At 42.1% G+C, this 21,438-nt stretch overlaps 1 protein-coding gene across 1 annotated transcript in view; it reads left to right on the top strand.

Moving 5' to 3' along the window:
- The first annotated feature begins 365 nt into the window (after positions 1–365).
- AANAT (aralkylamine N-acetyltransferase) overlaps positions 366–21,438 on the top strand; it is a 32,532-nt gene continuing 11,459 nt past the window's right edge. Inside the window, exons 1-2 of the mRNA XM_085616918.1 lie at positions 366–765; positions 20,351–20,670. Coding sequence (XP_085473044.1) covers positions 20,514–20,670 — 157 coding nt within the window. The 5' untranslated portion in view covers positions 366–765; positions 20,351–20,513. The remainder of the gene's footprint in view (positions 766–20,350; positions 20,671–21,438) is intronic.

Genomic DNA, 21,438 nt, shown 5'->3' with positions numbered 1-21,438 from the left:
TCTTCTCTCAACCCCCTTTCATCCCTTTCCTCTCTCCAATTTCTCTATATTTCATCCCTTCCATTAGTCGTTCTCCAGTTTGCTTTTCCTCTCTCCCTCGTCCTCTGCTGTCGGCTCCTATTTTTCCTTTCCTCACATCGTTTCTTTCTGTCTCACTTCCCTCTCGCCCCATCGCCCCGCCTTCCTTTTCCCATTCTCTCAGCACCCCTCCCTTTCTTCTATCCCTCGCCTCCTCCCGGCCGCTCTGTATATTTTCGTCAGGTGAGCCCTCAGGGAGCGGCCGCTGGAGCCTCGCGCCCTCGAAGCTGGCGCTGCAGCTCTGTCGTGCACCCCAGGCCTCACACTATCTGCTCTGTTAGCGGAGTCTTGCTGTGAGGGATCACGCACAGTTACCTCAGGCCACACCATCTGGCGGGCAGGTGACACCTTTATCTCACTCCAGACACCCTTGGTAAAGCTCCCTAAGCCCGCCACCTTAAACCCTCTCCATTTCACTCATGGGTTTATACTTCTCCTCACACGTGCCTCACGTGTCCCTTTCACTCGGACACTTAAATCTACCTTAAATAGGTGCATCACGTGGTGTTCAAATATCTTGATTCAGGGGCCAGAGCAGCCAGGAGCATTTGACGAACAGAGGAAGCAGACAAGAGGCCCTCGACACAGAATCTATTTTTTTAAGATTATAAAGTCTGGCCAAGAACTGTCTTTCTTCGTGAACAAATTTCTTTCACCCCAATAAAACAGCGCGACTGTCTGCTCCAGGTAAGTGCTGGGCATATGAACACCCTTCCTTCTCTGTTTTATGTTTTTTAATGAAATGATATAACACAGGTTGGGGAGAAAAATGTGTGGTCTACTGGCAAAGATATTTCTTTAATGTTCTTTACAACAACATATGTTTTTATATTCTTGATATAGTTATATATACATAGCACTTTTGCCAAAACAGTTTACCTTTACGTTTTATTTACAGTTATTATAATTCGATCGAACTTGGTTGATCTTGCATAGACCGGGGAAGGATGAACGGTTGAGTCTACCTTACCAGGATTCGAACCTACAGATTACACACACACACATACCTCAACAGTAGCACTTGACTCGCGGAGTTATTTCAAGTTGTTGTATAAGCCTTAATAGTGATAGTAAAATATAGAACGGTGACTTACACGCAGAAAAACAACAATCAGAGATTGTCTTTAAAATACAAAATACTACTTCAGCATTTTGACCACATTGTGTGATCCTCGGCAAACCACTTTTCCTCGCCGTACCTTGTTTCTATGGTTGACACTGCTTTTCGTGCTTGTATTGAGCTATTGAGATTGTAAATGTACCTATACAGCGCTTACACACCCCGCACGCGGCATTGAAGCACTGTTAATGCCAGTGCACGCTACCCGGGAAGCCAAGATTAGTAGTTAGTAGATTAGCACATTTTTGTCTTGTGCATTAGTTGTGTTAGGCATGTGCTCTTGATTTTATGCCGTGTTATTGAAGTTGAGAAGGAGCCCGCACAATAGAACCACACGTGTTGGACACCGAGCATGACTTTCCAAAGAAGGAATTGCAAAATGAAAAGACAGAAGACAGAGCCTGACATTTGACCTATGTCTTTGAATCCACAGCAAATGCAACAAGATAAGAACAACATTTAAATGCCTATCCGCATAATTTGAACGCCGTTTCTTGATAATATGCCCTCAAGAGTGGGGGCAAACAGGATATGCTCTGCGTGTGGGACTAACTCAAGCTAGACAGCCTAAAACAAATAAAGCTATCAATAAACATCAAGCAACTTTTAGTTAAAAACACAAAGCCAATGGTGGTAAGCAATGGGCAGAATGCATTCCCAGGAAATCTTTCAAAATGTCCCCAAGGAGTCTTGTCTGGTAAGCTTCCACCTAAATAGGGTTGGATAAGTAATGATCACCAATCTTTGTAAAACATCAGCGCTGTAAAGTGTTGCCGGTTAAGGTACCTCACTTGACTTGCAACATCCCAGGTCACAAAACCAAGATCTAATCCTCATGTACTATAAAGCAGCCCTGACTCATGAAGACAGGTATGGAGGTGTGCTACTCTCTACCCACACCTGCCTAAGGAGAAGGAGGCCTACTAGTGGGCTGCCCAATGCGACAGACTTTGGGGCATGTTATCAAGCACGGCGTTAAAATTATCGCCGCTTTAGCGGCAGAAAACTGCCGCTAAAGCAGCGATAATGGGCTTGATAATATGCCGCAGAGAATTCCCATAGAAGCCCATGTTGACACCAGAACATGGGCTTCTATGGGAATTCTCTGCGGCATATTATCAAGCCTATTATCGCCGCTTTACCGGCAGTTTTCTGCTAATAAAGGGGGGATAATTTTAACGCCGTTTCTTGATAATATGCCCCCAAGTGCTTTACTGCTTGCTTGGGAATGGCTTCCCTGAAGAGGCAGTGGCCACAGTAACCCATCCCCGGAGTTCAAATTTATAAGCAGCTTGGTTGTTGGGGTGATTTTTTGTGCTCCTAGCTAAATCAGTGCCACTGTCGTACAATCAGTAACTACCATATTGATCTTAGACCAATCATACTACCAGAGATGGCATTACCAACCACATCGGCAATGGAAAAGGCTTGCAAGTCAGACTGCCTGGTGATATGTGCACAACAAGCAAGGGACAACAAAATGGGAATCCGACAGTAACCTGCAAGGAAACTAAAGTACAAATTACAACTGCCGCAAGTAGCATCTCGTTTACGACAGATTAAGAAGAGCTGAGCATATCACTCGCTGCAGACAATAATTGGACATCATTGCAATAATACATTGTTGGAACAATGAGATATACAGCACAGATGAAATAAATTCAGAACCAGGAAAGTTTCCAAGACCCTCAGCCCTTCTCCCTTTTAATCCTGGTTAGGAGTGACATTTATCAGGGGCACCATGTCCTCTTGAAAGGGGTTCTTGCCATTATTTTGGTCTCTTTCAATGTAGCCATCATCTTGAATTGTGCCCTGAATTCTCGTTAGAAACGAAACTGGAGACTAAGGGCCACATGCACCAAGGCAAAAACCGGTCACAAACGGGCAGATTCTCAGAATCTGCCCCTTTGCGACCGGTATTTTTGCATTTCGGATGCATCATCCCAAATGCAAAAATCGCAATTTGCGATTGCATTTAAGAAATCGCAAATTGCGATGCCTTAAATGCAATGCAAGATTGCATTTAAAATAGCGATTTTGCTATTAGGGTTCGCGAAATACCGAAAATTTAACCCTGATGGTATTTAGCGAATACTTTGAAAAATGCACTAAAGTGCATTTTTCAAAGTTCCAAGTTACACACACACATGCCCTTGGGGCATGTGTGTGCACAACATGGGTGCACATATCAATTTCAGGGGTGCAACAGGTTGTCCTTTTGACACCCTTGCACCCTTGAAATTGCATGCGCAACAATTTGCGAGTAGCTATTGGTACTCGAAAATTGCGCATGCAAGTTCCCATTCATTCCTATGGGCCTGTAGGAATGAATGGGACCCCGTTCCTTAATTGCGAATCGCAATTTGCGAATCGCAATTAAGAAATGTTTATGAATCACTATTTTAATAGCGATTCCTACATGCTTAGGCTTTTGCGAGTCCTTAATTGCGATTCCTTAATAATCGCAATTAAGGACTCGCCAAAGCATGGTTTGATGGATGTGCCAGTTAGATCTTGAACCATCAAACTCTGGAGGCCAAAACACTAATGCTTGCAAGGCCCAAGACAGCACTTATGATGAGGGGCTGGAGGTCTTATTCCTAGTGACATCACTGTTACAATGTCTGCTGCCTGGATTACACTATACAAAGTACTATTCATGTTGAGTGACGCCAATTAAGTGTTTGACGCCACCAGTCACCAGGAGCATGGCAGAGGCCATGGCGCCTTATTTTGCAAAGGACAATGTGGGACTGATAGTGCTTTGTTTAGACGAGGTTAGTGATGATAACGGGTACATCCTCCCACCAGTATCCGTTTGGGTCCACCTTTGAATCTGTACAATCTATCCCACAAGTAATATTGTCTCAGCAGTCGGTCTTACTGAGTGTCCACGAAGAATCCTCTAAAACTTCATTACTAAGCCCGCAAGACTATGACAGTGATGTTGACTCAGGGACGTATGTCCCACAAGGGCCTACACCAACAAGATCAAAGATGCTCTGAATCCATCAATTCAGGACATGTACTCAGTGAGTACCATCATGAGCTCCAGGAGCCCTCGGACTTGCCCAGTAGTGGCCGTTCCTAAAGCATCAAATGTTCATGTGAATGGCTTATGGAATTCTAAATTGGCCATGTAGCCTCGGAATACTCAGGACTGGGAAAAGGGATATAAAAATGTGTTCCGTCTCCTTAATACTATTCTAAGCTACACTTTTTAGTGCTGGGGAGGAGGTTAATCTTCAAACCCAGCTTAACCAAATCCCCCTATGATCTCAGACAAATATATTCCATAAAAAGCTAGAGTAATATGATTATTCAATTACTGATAATAAGGTACCGGTGCCAGGTGTTTCTTAGTGATGTAAGCAGGAACATGAAGGTATTATGGCTATTTAACAGGAGAGTGATAATGCAGACACTCTTTTTGGAATCCTGATCTTTGAATACTGACTTAATGATGGGCTTTCATACACCTCATGAGAATCTGTGAAAAGATTCCTGATTGCAGTTTTGGTTTGACAAACTTTAATGACTGGAGGACAATTTGAAAAGCCGATTTCGTAGGATGCATAGAAAGTAATTGCTATGGTTCATTTTTAAAAGGGGGAGAAAATATTTACCTTTCCTCCCTTTTTCCGGCAAAATAAAGAAACGTTGCCATTTTAAAATGTTTTATGCCATTCTTCGTATGAAAAGAGAAGTATAATTTATTTTTGGTAAATAACTAAAAGTTCTTGAGGTGATTGAACAAAATATCAGAAATAAAATATCATGTTACCAAGTTTTCGTGGTAAAATATGGTGGACAAGAATATCATGAAGGTAAGTTTCAATTGGTAAGCAATGTTTTACTATGCTTAATTCCACATATACGTACATATCGATATATGTATCTTTGCAGTGCGAATATGTGGAGTTGAGGAATCTATACTTACCTTTTTGCAGTTACCTTCTAGATAAGCTTGTCCTTGATATTTTTACCACTATATTTTGGACACACAATCTTTTTCTCTTCGATATTATGCCAGACAACCAGTTCTTGAATAGGGTGACCAACTGGCATGGGTGAAAATTCAGGATGGTAAGTGTAAAAATTTAGGACAGAGGGTCAAAATTTAGGACAAAAATTCAGGACAGAAAGTCAAAATTCAGGACAGAACTTCAGGACAAAAGTTACGTTTTACAGACACATCATAGAAAGTTGTACGATAGTATAGAAGTAGGTAAATAGACAACCACTTGAGTACAAGTCAAAATAAGTTTTATATTAGGTTGACACAATTGTGCACTTCGCGGTTTTTCGGTATGCGTGCAGCTTTGGGCAACTGTGCAGGTCTTTTTGTGATATTTCATATGACAAAAATCTATTTATATGGCTACTGTACTTGGTTGTCAAGACTGATATTTTGTTTACAACTAATGGTCCTGAGCAGGCATGTTTGGTGAGAGAAGTGGTCAGGAAGATCTGCTTGGAGAGAATTTGTTGCTAGCATGTCATATCTGAGTGCCATTGTGAGATGTAAAGCGGCACGCATAGGTGAACTAAAGGGAAGATTGCTGTGATGAACCAACTATATGGAATGCATTATGGGTGTTTCAGCAAGTGGAACTTACAATATGGAATCTGACTTTGCTTATTGGGGCTTTGCAGAGAGTTGCACAAGCTGACAGAAGTCACAAAGGTGATTTTCCCTGCAGCTTTCTTAAAGAACGCACTGTCTATACACTATTACATAGTTTATTTTTGACACCTTGCCTATTACTACAAACACAATATACATCTCAAGCACAGCTCAAGGCACTATGAGGCTCTCCCTAAAACCTAAAACCTAAAACAAAACATTCAAACATTTACAATTACTAGTGTAACATTCAAGTAGCAGTTGGGTGTCACTCAAAATGTCATCTATTAATTCCTTCATCCATCATTCAGTCTTTCATCATTCATTCTGTCCTTCCATCTTTGTCCATCCATATCCAAACCTTTTTAACCATTTGCAAACCTATCTATTATCTATCCTTACATCCATCATTTCACTCATCCATCCCTTCATCCACCCTTTCACTCATCCATCCACCCTTTCGCCCAATTCATCCTTTAACTCATCCATCCACTATTCCACCCATCCATCCAACCATTTACCCAAGCCATCCTTTCACTCATCCATCCACTCTTCCACCCATCCATCCATTTACTCATCCATCCAACCATTTACCCTTTTACCCATCTTTTCACTTACTCATCCATCTACCCAGCCACTCATCCGTCCACCCATTCACTCATCCATCCATCCTTTCTGTCAGCTCTCCACCCTCCCTTTCACTCATGTATGCATTCTTTCACTCATCCATCTTTATATTCTTCTTTTCACTCATCCATGCACCCATTCGCCCATCCATTCTGTCAATCATCCATCCATCCTTCACTCATCCACCCACCCACCCATCCAGTTGCAGACAGAAGAGCACCATCAAGAACTTCACCCTCGCTGTAGTTCCTAAAGTAAGGGGTGGGGTGGGTTGGGGGAGGGTTCACTATGCCCCTGCACATAGGCAATCTGAAAACTTGGCTGTCATGGGTCATGCATGATGCACAGTGCCAGGACAAGAGGTGAATGTGACATGGTGTTCTTTTCAGGGCTTTAAGTGGGTTAAAAAACTGGGGTCTCTACAAGGGGCGTGTCTGATGTAATTAAGGGCGTGACTTAAAACACCTCAGCGAAAAATATGTGCTGAGCTACTGGCCGACTGGTATTTTGCTGTTTTTATCATTGCATCCAGTAACATTAGACATAAAACAAGCCATGACTATTGGCTTTGTCAATAGATGTTAGTTGCATAAAATAAATAAAAAAGCAGCAACTATGGCTTCTTTTTATATATTAATAAAAATGCTTCAGCTCTGAAATCATGAGACTGTGTAAGAACTATAACCTCTTCTTTTTAACTTTGACCTAGACCGGGCGAAGGAGGTCACCACATGCTGGAACAGGCCAGACTGGCCCATTGTCATTCTGTATGTGGCAATCAGCCAGCAGCACAGCATGACAATGGGAGGGGAGGTGGAGTGCTCTTGTGCTCCAAGGATGAGTGCTAGGTGGCCCCATCAGGGAGCTGAAGCCTATCACAGGGTTACAGCTCTGCCCCCTGCAAGGCCCAAAATTACGTACAAAAGGCGTCCGTAAAAAGGATCCTGATGGACAACGGACGTGAGGTCCAAATTACGGACAGTCCGTTAAATTTACGGATGGGTGGTCACCCTATTCTTGTAGAGAAACAGTTTATCTCCTGCTTGTAAAGACCAGCATTGCGGTGCTTGAACCTGGTTTGGAAGATTTCAGAACCATAGGCACCGTCCCTCTTTCCACAGTTTTATTCCACAACTGATTGAGCGTGATTTCTGATGGCAGGTGGCAAAACATTCTCGGGGCAGGTAAGACAAAATTCCAGGTTTCCATTCCAAGTCCCAACCTATCAGACCAACTTTGAAACATTGATACCTATCTGCTCCAGAAAACTTGAAAAGTTAAATATAGATTTTAATTAATTCCAGGTGCAATGGAAATGCTTAATGAAGGACTGATTAATTACCCAATAGTGTATTGTAGTATTGGTGAAAAATTCTATTTGTCAATAAATAGATTAGATTAGATTTACATGTATTTCAGTTTTGTTTTTGTGTTACCAGCATAGCATATTCTTTTAAGTGACAGTAAGACTGGCATAGAACGTTTTTTGGGAACTAGTTAAAGATGATATTATATTTTCTTTAATCTTTTGGCCAAGGTCTTTGTAGATTTACACCAATACCAACAAACCAATATGCAAGCCAGTATTAATTGCTCACCATAATTTGCTTAAACCACAAACTCATATGCCTCAAAAGAGTCTGGGTATTTAATCAGGGTGCAAAATCTTTAAATGCTTAATTCACTCTCCTAAAAGTTTAGACGACTTCAACTGTGCACTCAGGGCCCCTTCCAACAACCTCTTGAGGATGCTGAAGTATTGGCATGATGCACAATAAAATGCACTTGTGAACTCAGACACTGGACACAAAGGACAAGTTGGTCTCAAACATGGGCTAGAGAGCACAGCACTGGCACTGGATATCACAGGTCATTAAATTACTAGATGACATTAGTAGAATAAGGGAAACAGCCTTTAAAATCGGCCATTACCACGCAGCGCCTTTACCACGCATCCTTTACCACGCATCCTTTACCACGCAATGCATTTACCATGCATTGTTTTTACAATGCAGGTCTTTACCATGCAATCAGTCAATCACTCAGTAATCTTATAAAGCACGACTATTCACCCTGAGGGTCTCAAGATGCTGATGGGGGGTATGGGGGGGGCTGCGGTACAGTTGAAGAGCCAGATCTTGAGGTCCTTGCTGAATTGTGGCAGCAATGTTGATTGCCTGAGGTGCAGAGGAATGGAGTTCCAGGTCATCGCAGCTAGCTAGGAGAAGGATCTTCCTCCAGCCGTGGTCTTGCGGATCAGTGGGATGGTCGCCAGTGCCAGTTGGGTGGAGTGGAGATGTCTGTGGGAGTGTATAAGGAGAGGCGGTTATTGAGGTATGTAGGTCCGGCGTTGTGGATGGCTTTGTAGGCGTGCGTTAGAAGCTTGAAGGATATTCTTTTGTTGACAGGTAGCCAGTGAAGATCTCTCAAGTGGCCGGTGATGTGGCTGTGGCGTGGGATGTTCAGGATGAGTCTGGTGGAGACATTCTGGACAGTCTGCAGTTTTTTTGGGGGGGGGTTTGTGCTGGCATAGAGTGCATTGCCATAGTTGAATCTGCTGCTGACGACTGTTTTCCTGGACTCGGTGGTGATCCACTTGAAGATCTTATGAAGGAGGCAGAGCATGTGGAAGCAGGAGGTTGAAATGGCGTTGATATGGTGGTTCATTGAGAATGAGGAATCCAGGATGATGCAGAGGTTCTGTCTGTGGTCCATGGGTGTGGGGGGGATTCAAGTGCTGTGGGCCAGTAAGAGTCACCCCAGGCAGAGGAGGAGGTGCCCAGGATGAGGACTTCGGTCTTGTCTGAGTTACGCTTGAGGTAGCTGTCCTTTATCTAGGTGGCGAATGCCTTCTTCCCATTTTGAAAGTTGCTCTTGGCGGCTGTGGATTTGTCCGTGAGGGAGAGAATCAGCTTGGTTTAATCAACATATGCCTTTATCCTGCATGCCTTTACAATGAAATAGTAAGTTATATCAGGTAAGTGTATGTGTGTGTGTGGATATAGATTGATAGAAAGAAAGATATAGATAGATAGATAGATAGATAGATAGATAGATAGATGGATAGATGGATAGATGGATAGATAGATAGATAGATAGATAGATAGATAGATAGATAGATAGATAGATAGATAGATAGATAGATAGATAGATAGATAGATAGATAGATAGATTAGGGATTAGGGTATGGGTGTTTTTCAGGGTTTAGAGGTGGGTAGGGAAAATCCGTGGTATGGGTGTTGTTTGGGTTTAGAGATGGGTAAGGGTATAGGTTGATAAGAGTGATTTTAAGGTTTGGGGTGGGTATGTTTAAGGGTTAGGTGTTGATAAAGGAATAGGGTGGTAAAGTAAAAAATAGCGGTGTTTGGAGTGGATGTTTATGTGTATATATAAATAAATAAAATAGGGGGTTCACTTACCTGATATTGCGCTGTAAAGGATGCGTGGTAAAGGTGTTGGGAGGCCCGTGAAAAAGCATCCAGGAAACTCAAGGAGCCAGAGTGGTTTGAAACTGTAGCCAAGGAGGTGGCTTCCTTGGCTCTCACAGGGTCCCCACAGACACAGATTTGTTGGTTCTGGTCATGGTTGGCCATGTCCACACACTCAGTCCTCCACGGCGTTGTGGTCCAGTCCTGGGAAGTCCAATGAGGCGCTCTCATTGTGGTCCATCAAAGAGAGGCTGACTCATTGGGTTCTCGCTGCTGCACATTTCCATGGTCTGTCTGGTCTGATGCCTCCCAAGGTCCGTGAACTACACCAGCCCTATCCTCTGTAACACACTAACTGGAGAGGGTGCTGCTAGTGCAGGCCTTGCTGTGCCCTTGCATACTCTCCCATTCCCTTGCTTCCAGCACTAGTAGTCTCCGTACCCCATATCTCTGATGGAGGTTTGCAAACCAGGCTGCAGAAGTTCTTCTCTGTAGCATTCTGGGTAGGAAATAGGCATCACACTCTTGCTCGACTGTGCCCCTCACTCTGACGGACTGTGCCTGTCCCTTTCTCTACTACTGCATTTTTCCCATGCTATGTATTTACTATAACAAAAAGGCTCATAATGGCTCTGGTTACAATATCGTAACCTTTGGTGCCCCTTCCTCTCTTCTTCAATCTTGTTTTGTTGAAGAGAAGCCTTTACAGACCATAGCATTCCCCTCTGTCCAATCACATCCCTTGTACACTCTCCTCTGCCCAGTATCATGAGCCATACCTTAAGCAGGTGTCTTCGATTCCTTCCTTGCATTATTCTAGAATGAAAATCACAAGATGCCCTATGCCACTCCTTTCTCCCAGCAAAACAAAGTTTGTGTCCACAATGTATCTCTCACACTGTTCAATAATCATCCAACCATTTATCAGTTTTTCATGTTGGAAGTAGTTGTACTTATAGTGTTACTTAATGGTCCGATGCATTTTGAGGTGAAGGTCCTTCTTCAGAAACTCATATAATCAAACTCTCATTTACACCTCATAGTACAAGGTGTCTTGCACATACATACATGCCAAGTACCACTACTTGCAATATGGAAAACTAATCAATGGTTGATCATTGTTAATCGTTATCAACAGAACAGCACAATTACAATAAGAAGCAACCTGATGAGATCATAAGCAATATGCGAGCCTCATAGCCATGCAGTTGGAGACACAGATTATTGTCTGACCTATGCTTCACAGTCTAGTAACAAGAGGTCCCAGGCTGATGAGACCCTGTCCCACTAGCAAGCTCTAGAGAGATTAACTAAAGTCATTAATTTTCATTCAATGGGTGTGCAACTAGCCTGGTTTTGTATTCTATGGGCATTTGGAGTATAGAATAGTAGAACATGGGTGGGAGAGGTACATGCTTCCTTTATCTTTGATTATTCAAGCATTCCCAAGTTGGATGACTACTGAATGTGTGGATGTTGTCATGTGGTCTTGCAGAGTGAAGAGTGGTATCTGCTGTGGTTCACAGGGAGATATCACACATGAGTACCTGGAGAACTGTGGACGAATCTGGAGGCAGCTCTTGGGTATAGTATTGATGCTTCGATGCCTCACCTGGGGTTGTACTATTACTCGGAGAGACAACCTTAGGCATGTTGAGTCCCAGTATGAAACTTGCATTTGGTGTGCTACATGTCATGCTTACTTAGGATGTAGCTTGCTTGTTTGGGTGTTCTGTGTAAGAAGCTTTGAGGCCCCTTTTCAATTGTTGTGTTCAGTTCTCAGTACCTAATGTGGAGTAATGCATCAATATTTGGAGGTCTTCTTTAGCATGATGTATCCCTTTGTTAAGGCCACCAGCTGCTTGTTGTGTTTGGTTCTGGAGTTGTTTTCTGGAGTTTTGTGTCCAGCTGGGAAACCACTTCAATAGTGCTTAAAATTCTGGGGAAAATTCTGGGGTGGGTCATATGCAGTGTTATGTCACATGACTGGGACAGATTGTTACTGGGATGTCAAATCCAGTTAAGGATGTTTCGCCTAGAGAACTACTACTAATTCAGAGGGCCACATCGGAAGTATTGTGTTTAGTCTGAAATTGTAATTTTTGAGGGTTGCACCTAGTTGTGGTTCTTGTGGGGATTTTGCTGGAGGGCTGTGTTCATTTTTAAGGGACTCAGCCAGAGTAGTTTCTATATTTCTGGAGAAATCATGTGGGGTCTTATTTGAAGTCCTGGGCATGTCATCTGAAGTACTGCATCCCGTCCTTGAGGTCACCTCTGACATATTTTGTTCAGTTCGGAAGCTACATCTGGGATTGTGTTTTCAATTGCCTAGTGTGGTATATTATCAACAGTGCAATGGGGACTAAAAACACAACTAAGCCAAGCCGTAAACTCTTTTACTCCCATCAACCCAGCCAGCATGCTTAGCCTCTTCCTAAAACTCTCTATATCGCATTATTGCATCCTCTATGCTTTTTTTCTATCCATTTCGACATTCTGACTTTGTGGCCCATGGTGCCTATATTTGGGCCTTGTGTTTTTACTCCACTTCCTCTCAAACATCAGGCAAGTGACTCCTCTTTCTCCATCACTAAATACATTAATTGGACATTTTGCATAAACATTTTCCATCTCTTGGCATTATCCACCTCACTTCCTAGACTATATTGTGGCTGTCTGGAGCCACATTGGCACCTCACATACTCTTATGCATCCTGTAATTGCTTTTATATCTCCAAATAATGTTGAGGCACCCAGCACTTGCTGGGCCATATATATATATATCCTACTCTGGTTAAGCCACACCAGCACTCAATACTGTGTCACTTGTCTCCATCCTATTCCTTCCTCCGTTTGATATGGTTGGGTAGGAGCCATAGTCACATCTTGTGCAAGAATTTAGAAAGTATGATATTGTGTCAGATAAAAGAAGCAATTATATTCATTATTGTGGGTGGATAGTAGAGTTCATTATAAGTGACCTAGTCTGCTGTATCACTGCTTTTTAGTCTCCTTTCGACCATGAATGTTGGTTTCCCAAAATGCCAGTGGTAGTGGAAGGGACATCATATAACCTTTAACTTCGATGACATCATAGGCGGTACTACATGACCTTTGACCCTCAGCCTTTCCAGTAAGTGATGTCATATTACCTTGACCTTGACATCACAATAAGTGACATCACTGGTGTTCGGAACTCCTTAAGTAAATGATTAATAAGGGAAAACAATAATCATTAACAGATATATATGCCTGTTTTAGATACCACTAATATTTAGGCTGTCCTGTTTTCTGTGTTTACTTTTTGTTTGGATCTTAGAGGTGTTTTCTCAGTGTTTTTCAAACCTTTTTAAATAATTGATTATCAGTGTTTATTCAGCTGCCTAACCCCCAAAATAGACAAAAACTTAATTTTCCCAGTGTTTGCAAAACATTTCTTGCAGAGATTGGTATAAATCACATATTTAATGTAAAGAAAAAGTAATGCAGAGTATGAAGTGTCTTTCCATTGGCAGTTTGTCCAATTGACTTAAGTTAGACTGTGTTACACATAGAAAGTCCAATTCCAATTGAATTGTATTAAGAATTTGGATCTTCAATGAGGCCCACTTAAAAATACACACAATTATTTTGTAAATTCACATTAAAATATGAACCCAGTTCATTGCCATCATAAATAGAATAAAATACTAAACATATTAAATTCCAGAGTAATTGTATCAAAGTTCACTGAAGCACAGAGTTTATACATATATAACAACGGCAATATTAAATTAAAAATAGCCCATAATCAAAGAGACGTGCCCCTTCATAGCCAATTTCAAGGTCTAGGAACAAAGGGGAACAATCAATAGCCCAAAGTTTGCAAAAGAAGACAAGAGTATTCATTAATCGAAAAAGGACATACATTTACATAAATATGCAGTTTTGAAGATAATAGATTACGATACAAGATCGACTTCACAGTAAATCTAAATTAAATAAAGTGCAACGTACAGCAGCAAAGAATTATAAACAAAGCAGGTTCCAAGGAAATAACTGAAACATTTGTGACTAACAAATGTTTTTCCTTGGCAAAGACTAATAACGGCAGGGGAGAGGAGTTGGCTTAATGGCTAGGGAGGTCAACCTCGAATCTGGGGATTCGGGTTAGAGTCTCAGCAATGACGCTGAACATCCTGTGATTATGGGCAAATCACTTAATCTCCCTGTGCCGAACAAAAATGAATGTGTCCTCATGTAATACAACTGGTGCTATGTAGAGCGCTCTGATACACAATACCTTCGGGTCAAGTTCGCGCTATATAAAATTCCGTAGAAAAAAAGGTATAATCCAATTCTGTGCAGAGTTCATTTAATTAGTAGCAGAAACATATGTAAAAATTACGATAATATACAATATAAGCTTTAGAATAAGACCCATTTTTAGATAAAGTGCGTTGTGTAGCAGCAGAAAATTGTAAACCAGATGGAGTTGTGAAGAACAAGTTATCAGATTTATAATTAAGGTTTCATTCTCCCTTAGCAACAGCAGTTAAAAAGAGCAATAAGAATAGAGACCAGCATAAATAAGAGTAGTGAAGACTAAAATATATTCATAAAATCCTTAAAAAAATGTATACACCCTATTTCATTTTTGGGAAAAAGAAGGAATTCACGAGCTGATGATACATTCTTAATGCTATTTTGCAAAAACATAGATCGAAGCCATCGGTAATGAAACTCAACTAAAACTGGGCAAACAAACAGAATATGATCGAGATTGTGAATGCCCAGATTACAAAAGCCACAGTTTTTCTAGTTTTCTGGGCAGGTTACCAATTATCCAGTAGATCATTTAATGGCAAGAGGTTCATACGACATAATGTAAGCCAACGTCGAACACCATGTTCTAAATTCCAGGATAAATATCTCTGAGGGATTCTCTGTGTGTTTGACATTGCTATTATCTTCAGCCTTTCTTTTGATCTGCAATACTTAACATCTCTCTGAAAATTAACCATACAGCTTGTATTTAAAAAAAAAAAGATTTAAGTTCTGCAAGCGAGAGGTAGGTCACTGACTCCTCCTTTATGCTCAAATAATTCAATGCCAAGGGGAAGTCACGTGTGGAAGAGTATTTATCAGTGGGTCCTTCAAAAATTTCCTCACACATAAAACCCCTGAATGTGTGTGACTCATTATTTTTTAGCTGGTATCCCCAACGTAATATACTGGCTACGCCTTGAGTGAATGAACCTATCAAACCAAATTTTAGTCTAATAGTAGCTGTTGGGACCTAGAAAGTCTGTGTATTGCACTCCCATTCATACTCCCGTCTTAATACCCGCTCTCACCTCTCCTTACCTCTCACACTGTCTGGATTACAGGACTATTAATGGATTAAAAAAGTGAGAGTGCTATATTCAAATGTTTTTAATAAACAAATTCCTGGACATTGTTGGTGATCATTCACCTACTCCTTACTGAATATTAAGATGTTGTAGGAGTGATCAAACATGCCAACAGCATAGTACCTTGCAAAACCTTTTATAGTTTTAAATTGCACCAAATTATTTTATAGCCCTGCATAGTAGAACACCTGTAATGTGATGCTTAAAGCATAATCCCCACTGCTATTCTGTTCTCTTTTCCTGTCTACATGAAGGTGGTGCTGCTGTTATGTGGATATTCATAGCTGCCATTTGTCGCCCAAGGCAAATATTTCACTTGAAGTCAGTCATGACACATAGTATTCTGGAACTTGACATTTTGCTATTAACATTGTAAGTATGGGAACAAAAATCCCAGTCAGTCCAGACGCATTGTATTCTGGAAGTTGACATTTTGCATTTAAAATTGTAAATATGGACACAAAAATCCCAACAGTAAAGTATAGTTGAGCAAAAAGCCAAGATCAACTTAAGGTGTCACACATACCAATTTTGGTGGTATGTGAAAAGCCTTGTGTCATACTTTCACCACTAGCCATGTACAGGGTGATAGCACTCTTTTCACAGGTACCCGCCCCTACACTTCACACCAAATATTTTAAGTCTGGGGTGTTTGACAGCTGACCTGTTATCAACGATGACTTTTTGGAAAAGGGGGCTGATATATCAAAGTGTTTAACCCATTCTGAGCCTGTGGATGAATTTGATTGTACATACCGGCCACAATTTTTATGAGCCACCCATTTAATCAATCAGAGAAAGAATTAAACATGGCCAAAATATCAAATATGATTTTAATATTCCAAGATTCTTTATAGTGTATAAAATAATTAGATCACACCTAAAACATTCTTCTAAACCATGCACCTTTAATCCAAGCACACAAAATAGGAAGAAACAATATTTTAGCGTCATCCCTAAATAACAAAACAAATGTGGAATAATCTTAGACCAGTCTGTCTTGCTAGTTGGATGGTGTTGGCCCCTTCAAGAAGAAATAGGAAAATGAATCATAATCTCTCATTTTCATTTCTTTGAATGGCATTTTAGTTTGTGGTTGTGCATTTTCAGTGTTTATATTTTTACACTGACAAGGGCTGTTTTCCTTTTTAGTGGGTTTAATCAGTTTTTATAGGTTTAAACCTAAAAAAGGATAGCCTACATATATTTGTATTAGGGTATCAAAATACTCTCTCCCCTACTCTGCCACCAATGATTGGCTCAGTTCACAGAGATGCTGGTGTATATTTCACAATATATAAGTGCCCTACAACTCAACATCTAAGCTCCTTTTACTAATGTGAAATGGGTGATAAGGTATGATGAGGCTTCATAAAATGCTTGCCTTAACTAAATCAAAGCTGTCGCACCTAACTAAAGTAATGTCAATATTATTATTCTTCGAGCAAGCACATCAGGATATAGTCGACACAATATCTTTTGAGTATTTCATACAGCACAGATCTGAAATTAGCTTCCGACAGCTTTATCCATTAAGAAACCACCATATTCTACACACACACACACACACGCACGCGCACGCACGCACACACACGCATGCACGCACACACACACACACACACACATATGAGGGAACTTCTCAAGTGCAGCAAACATAATACAGGTATTACAGTCAGCCCTCAGTTAACTCCTAGTAACATTTTCTGCTAAAATTTGTCATGTAAAAATTAGGCCCATTCAACGCAGCACATATATTTCATAGAATTAGACAGCAGACAATGTCAGCAGTAGCGGCCTGTGGTGGGAGTGCCTCCGGGCGCTGACGTGGGGTGGGGGAGGTGCAGGGTGGGGGGTAGTCAAATCCGGAATATGGCCAAACATAGGAAAGTAAACATATAAATAAATAAAACGAATTTCATTGTGCGCGCTGCATCGCCAAATGCGATGCAGTGCGTGCAACGAAATTCGTTTTATTTATTTGTTTACTTACCTCTGTTCAGCCGTATTACAGATTTTACTACCCTCCACCGTGCCCCTCCCCCCCCCCACATCAGCGCCCGGCAGCACTCCCACCACGGGCCGCTACTGACTTTCAGTACTATATTCCACACATACATACAATAGTCCACATTAAATACATCGAACACAGTATAGATGTACCATAGTTGGCCACTGCATTGCACTCCATGGCCCTAACTACAGAGATGCACCACACACAATGCTACTGAACATATTCAAAATAATTTCCTGGTTACATCCCATGTAGCGCAGACATACCATATTGTCAGACATCATGTGGCATGTTACAGCAGCACCCACCAAAGGTTCTCATCGCAAAAACACAACAGAAATTTATTCATTCTTCCTGCTCTCATTGAAACAAAATACATCCGACAGAACTTGCCACACACATTCAGCACAGCACAGATGTGTCAGGCTGCTAGGTATCTATATTTAACAAAAGGGGGAGTGAAGAGGTAGTGTCCTAACCGAAAACGGGGCTGGATACGTCCTCCCTGTGCAATGTATCATAAACACTAGGATTCACCCTTCAGAGATTCAATAGAGGGTTCTTGATTAAAAGGTCATGTGCATGACCTACAATGGTTGGAAGCACATAGCATTTCTTAAATACCCCTCACACACCAAAAGGGCGCTTGGTGTCATGCTTCATCATAGGGGTCTTCGTGCCCCGCTACGGGATGCGGCGTGCTATGACCTACGAATACGTGGGAGCACTGGTATCACAGACTATGTGTGGTGTATGAATGAGTGAGTGGAAGGGTCAGGGGTAAGTGAAGGTGAGTTTAAAAAATACCTAGCTCCTGTGGAGTAGAAGACTCTAATATTCCGTGTGGCGGGTATTGTTAAAAAAGTGGGTCGGAGATGTGCAAAGCCTCCTGTGTGCGTCAACATGTTTCGAAGCGTGCTGCTTCTTCTTCAGGACAGGTTAACAGATCCCTTCTGTTCTCACATAGCTCTTTTGACAATGTCAATAGTTCTGAAGTGATATATGAACAGGTAGTGAATGCTACGTGATAAAGACAGACTTGTCTCAATTAAAATACAATACCAAAAGGAATATCCTAAAGGGTAATATGAAAGAAAATACAACATTAAAAAAAACGTCAGGTATGAGATGCATTCCGTATACAATAGTGGTGACCTGTAAAAAAGTGATATTTACAGTGCTTATTGATCATCTAAGCTCTAAATGTGATGTATTTATACTGGTGTAGTGCCCTGTAAATAAAGAGACAATACAAGACACAGAAACACATAACAGAAATCACACACTCTATGTGGAGCATTCCATGGGTGACTCTGTAAGATTAAAGAGCCGTTAGATGCTCGAAGAAACAGGTTTTAGATGCAATGGGGGAAACAAAAGAATACATACTGGTTGTATGAAAAAGCAATGCCTCATGAGCCTTTGAATGAGGGGGACAAGTGCCTGTATTTGCACTCTGTAGATGAGAAAGGTGGGATTAGGTCTAAATAGTCATGGGTCCATTGACTCTGATATCCCTGAACCGGCTGTGCCGTACTTACATGCACCAGGACACTGCCTCGCACGAATGTCTCCTCCTCGTGGCTCCGTTGATGCAATGAGTCCGCGAGGGGGCTTCTATATATATTGCCCTTAATTGGTTCATTTGCCGCCAAATGGCGGTCTGACTGCAGCGTAGGGACCGGTGTTGACCCGTAAAAGGATTGACCGGTAAAGGCTGCCAGTTGCAATGTCTAGCCAGTAGCCTGCTAGCCTGTTTGTTGCTCGTGGTAGTCTGTCTGCAGCGTCTAAACTGCCAGAGTTGACCCAGACTTGGATTGATCGGTACAGACTTCCGGTTGTAGTGCCATGGCCTCTAGCCTGCTAAATTGCTTGCGGCTGGCGTTTCACTGCATGTGAGGTCCCGTGGGGGCCATGATTGACCAAGGAATAAGAATTCAAAACCTAGTACATTGTGAACACAAGACGCAACCTTGTGTGCGTCAGGATTCCAAGCTGGTGCAGCGCAGAGATTTATTCTCTGTGTGCCATAGAGTAGTAAAAGAGTTCGGGGCCGATTCACAGAACTAACTTTAAGACAAAATCCTAAACTTACTACTTTTGGTATTCACAGAAGTTAGGATTTTGTCTTAAGTTTGTCTTAAGACAAACTTAAGACAGACTTAAGACAGACTTAAGACAGACTTAAGACAAACTTAAGACAGACTTAAGACAGACTTAAGACAGACTTAAGACAGACTTAAGGCAGACTTAAGGCAGACTTAAAACAAACTTAAAACAAACTTAAGACAAAATCCTAACTCAAGTCTGTCTTAAGTCTGAAAGCTAATGATCAAAATATCAAATTGGAAGAAGGGAGAATTTCAAGCAACATTACAAAGAAACATTTTCATTGGAAGGAGGGTAGAATGCAGAGTTGCACCTGATGAAGATAAAAAGGGCAAATGAGTTGATAGCACCACAGACGAAAACAAGGGAACAGTGCAGGGTATGCAAAGGTAAAGCTGTAGAAAAGACTGAGCCAGTGGATAAGAGGGTGGAATGGGCCCGACTGTCCCTTTTATTCAGTCAGATTCTGAGTGCCTACGCTTTTCTACTCTGAGAGCAAGGGCACTGCATGCATCTCACTGCTCATAGAAACATTTCCCCTGGTACCGTGCCAGATGCCCCTGAGAGCAAGAGTGGAACATCACATTGGCATCAATATATACATTTTGGCACCCACCCAAGTGGCCCTTTTGACACTAGGAGTGCCGGTCATCATCCAAAGGCACTTATCCTGTGGCCAGTCATTGCTCAGCTCCGCCTCTTGCATCAGCGTGCTCCTCCATGCCTCGCATTTGTTTGTTTGGGTGTTTATGTGAAATAAGTGCATACAGCTGTCGGTCCATTTTAATGTTTTAATTTCAGCAAGAAATAAAATGTGGTGCCCATCAATCCATGCACTTGCAGCGATGAGTCAGACACACGAGCCTTTTATGGGGTGGGTGTACACATGTGCGCGCATGTGAATACATATATAAATATGATCTCCCTCAGTACATTCTCATTTGTTTTTCCGGACAGGTCTGTCTTCGACACCCCAAAGTGTCTGACCACAGGAAGTCTAATAACCGTGCGAGAAAAGGAGGTCAGAACGTTACATTGAGTCAAAGTGAGGCCTGGTGTCTTCCCGCCAAGAAGCATCAGAGACTAAGAGGCTCTTCCTGCCACTTCCGCCTGAGGAAAGATGTCAGTGCTAAGCGCCCTTCCCTTCCTGAAGCCAGCCCAGTTACGCTGTGCTGCCAACTCGCCAAGCCGGCAGCGGCGACACACCCTCCCAGCTAGCGAGTTCCGCTGCCTCACGCCGGAGGATGCCATCAGTGTCTTCGAGATTGAGCGAGAAGGTAAGGCTCTGCCTTTGCATACCTTAACCTCCTTTTGCGTCATCCTTTCTATCTATGCTCTATCATGCCACAATGGTCAGTGCCTATTGCTAGGAGTCTGGACCCATCCTTGCCTCTACCACTTTGTCGCCCTCTCATACTCACACCTGGGGGCATATTGATGAAAAATGATGCAGCGCAGCAAGTCACCTTGCTGTGCTGCGTGATAGGGAAAGGGCAGGAATAACCCATATTTAATATATTACTGCGCATTACTGTTTTTTCCCTGCACTGGGGCACAATGTGCTTTCTAGCGCCAATGCAGACACCCTTACACCATGGTGCAAGGGTGCCTGCTTTGTAAGCAGGATTGTTTTTCTGCATGAAAGGACACCTTCCAGCATAAAAACAACCCTCCGCACTCATAGCAAGAGGAAGTAATGAGGAGAATAAAGGTTATTTCTTCTCATTAATTCTCACCTGAGAGGTGTAACATTTGAACACATTTCCAGGTCTGCCAGTAATGGTAAATATGGAAATGCACCAAATTCAGGGGTGGATGCGTGGGATATCCCACACTCCACCCATGGAACATCTCCCTGGGGCAGAGTTACGCAATGCAGCCATTTGTGCTGCCTTGCGTTACTCTAGTTTTATCAATCCACGCTAGGTGGCCTGGCGTGGATTGATGAATCTTACTTGAGTTGCGTAGCTCTTTCGCTCTCTTGCGTGGCGCAGGGGCAACACAAGTCTCGGAGACCCATCACAGATGTATTTTTGGACTCCCGT

The sequence above is a fragment of the Triturus cristatus genome, chromosome 7 (genome assembly GCF_964204655.1).
Source record: "Triturus cristatus chromosome 7, aTriCri1.1, whole genome shotgun sequence".
Taxonomy (NCBI): Eukaryota; Metazoa; Chordata; class Amphibia; order Caudata; family Salamandridae; genus Triturus; species Triturus cristatus.
Note: the sequence above shows the minus strand (reverse complement) of the source record. Positions and strands in the feature narration are given on the sequence as shown.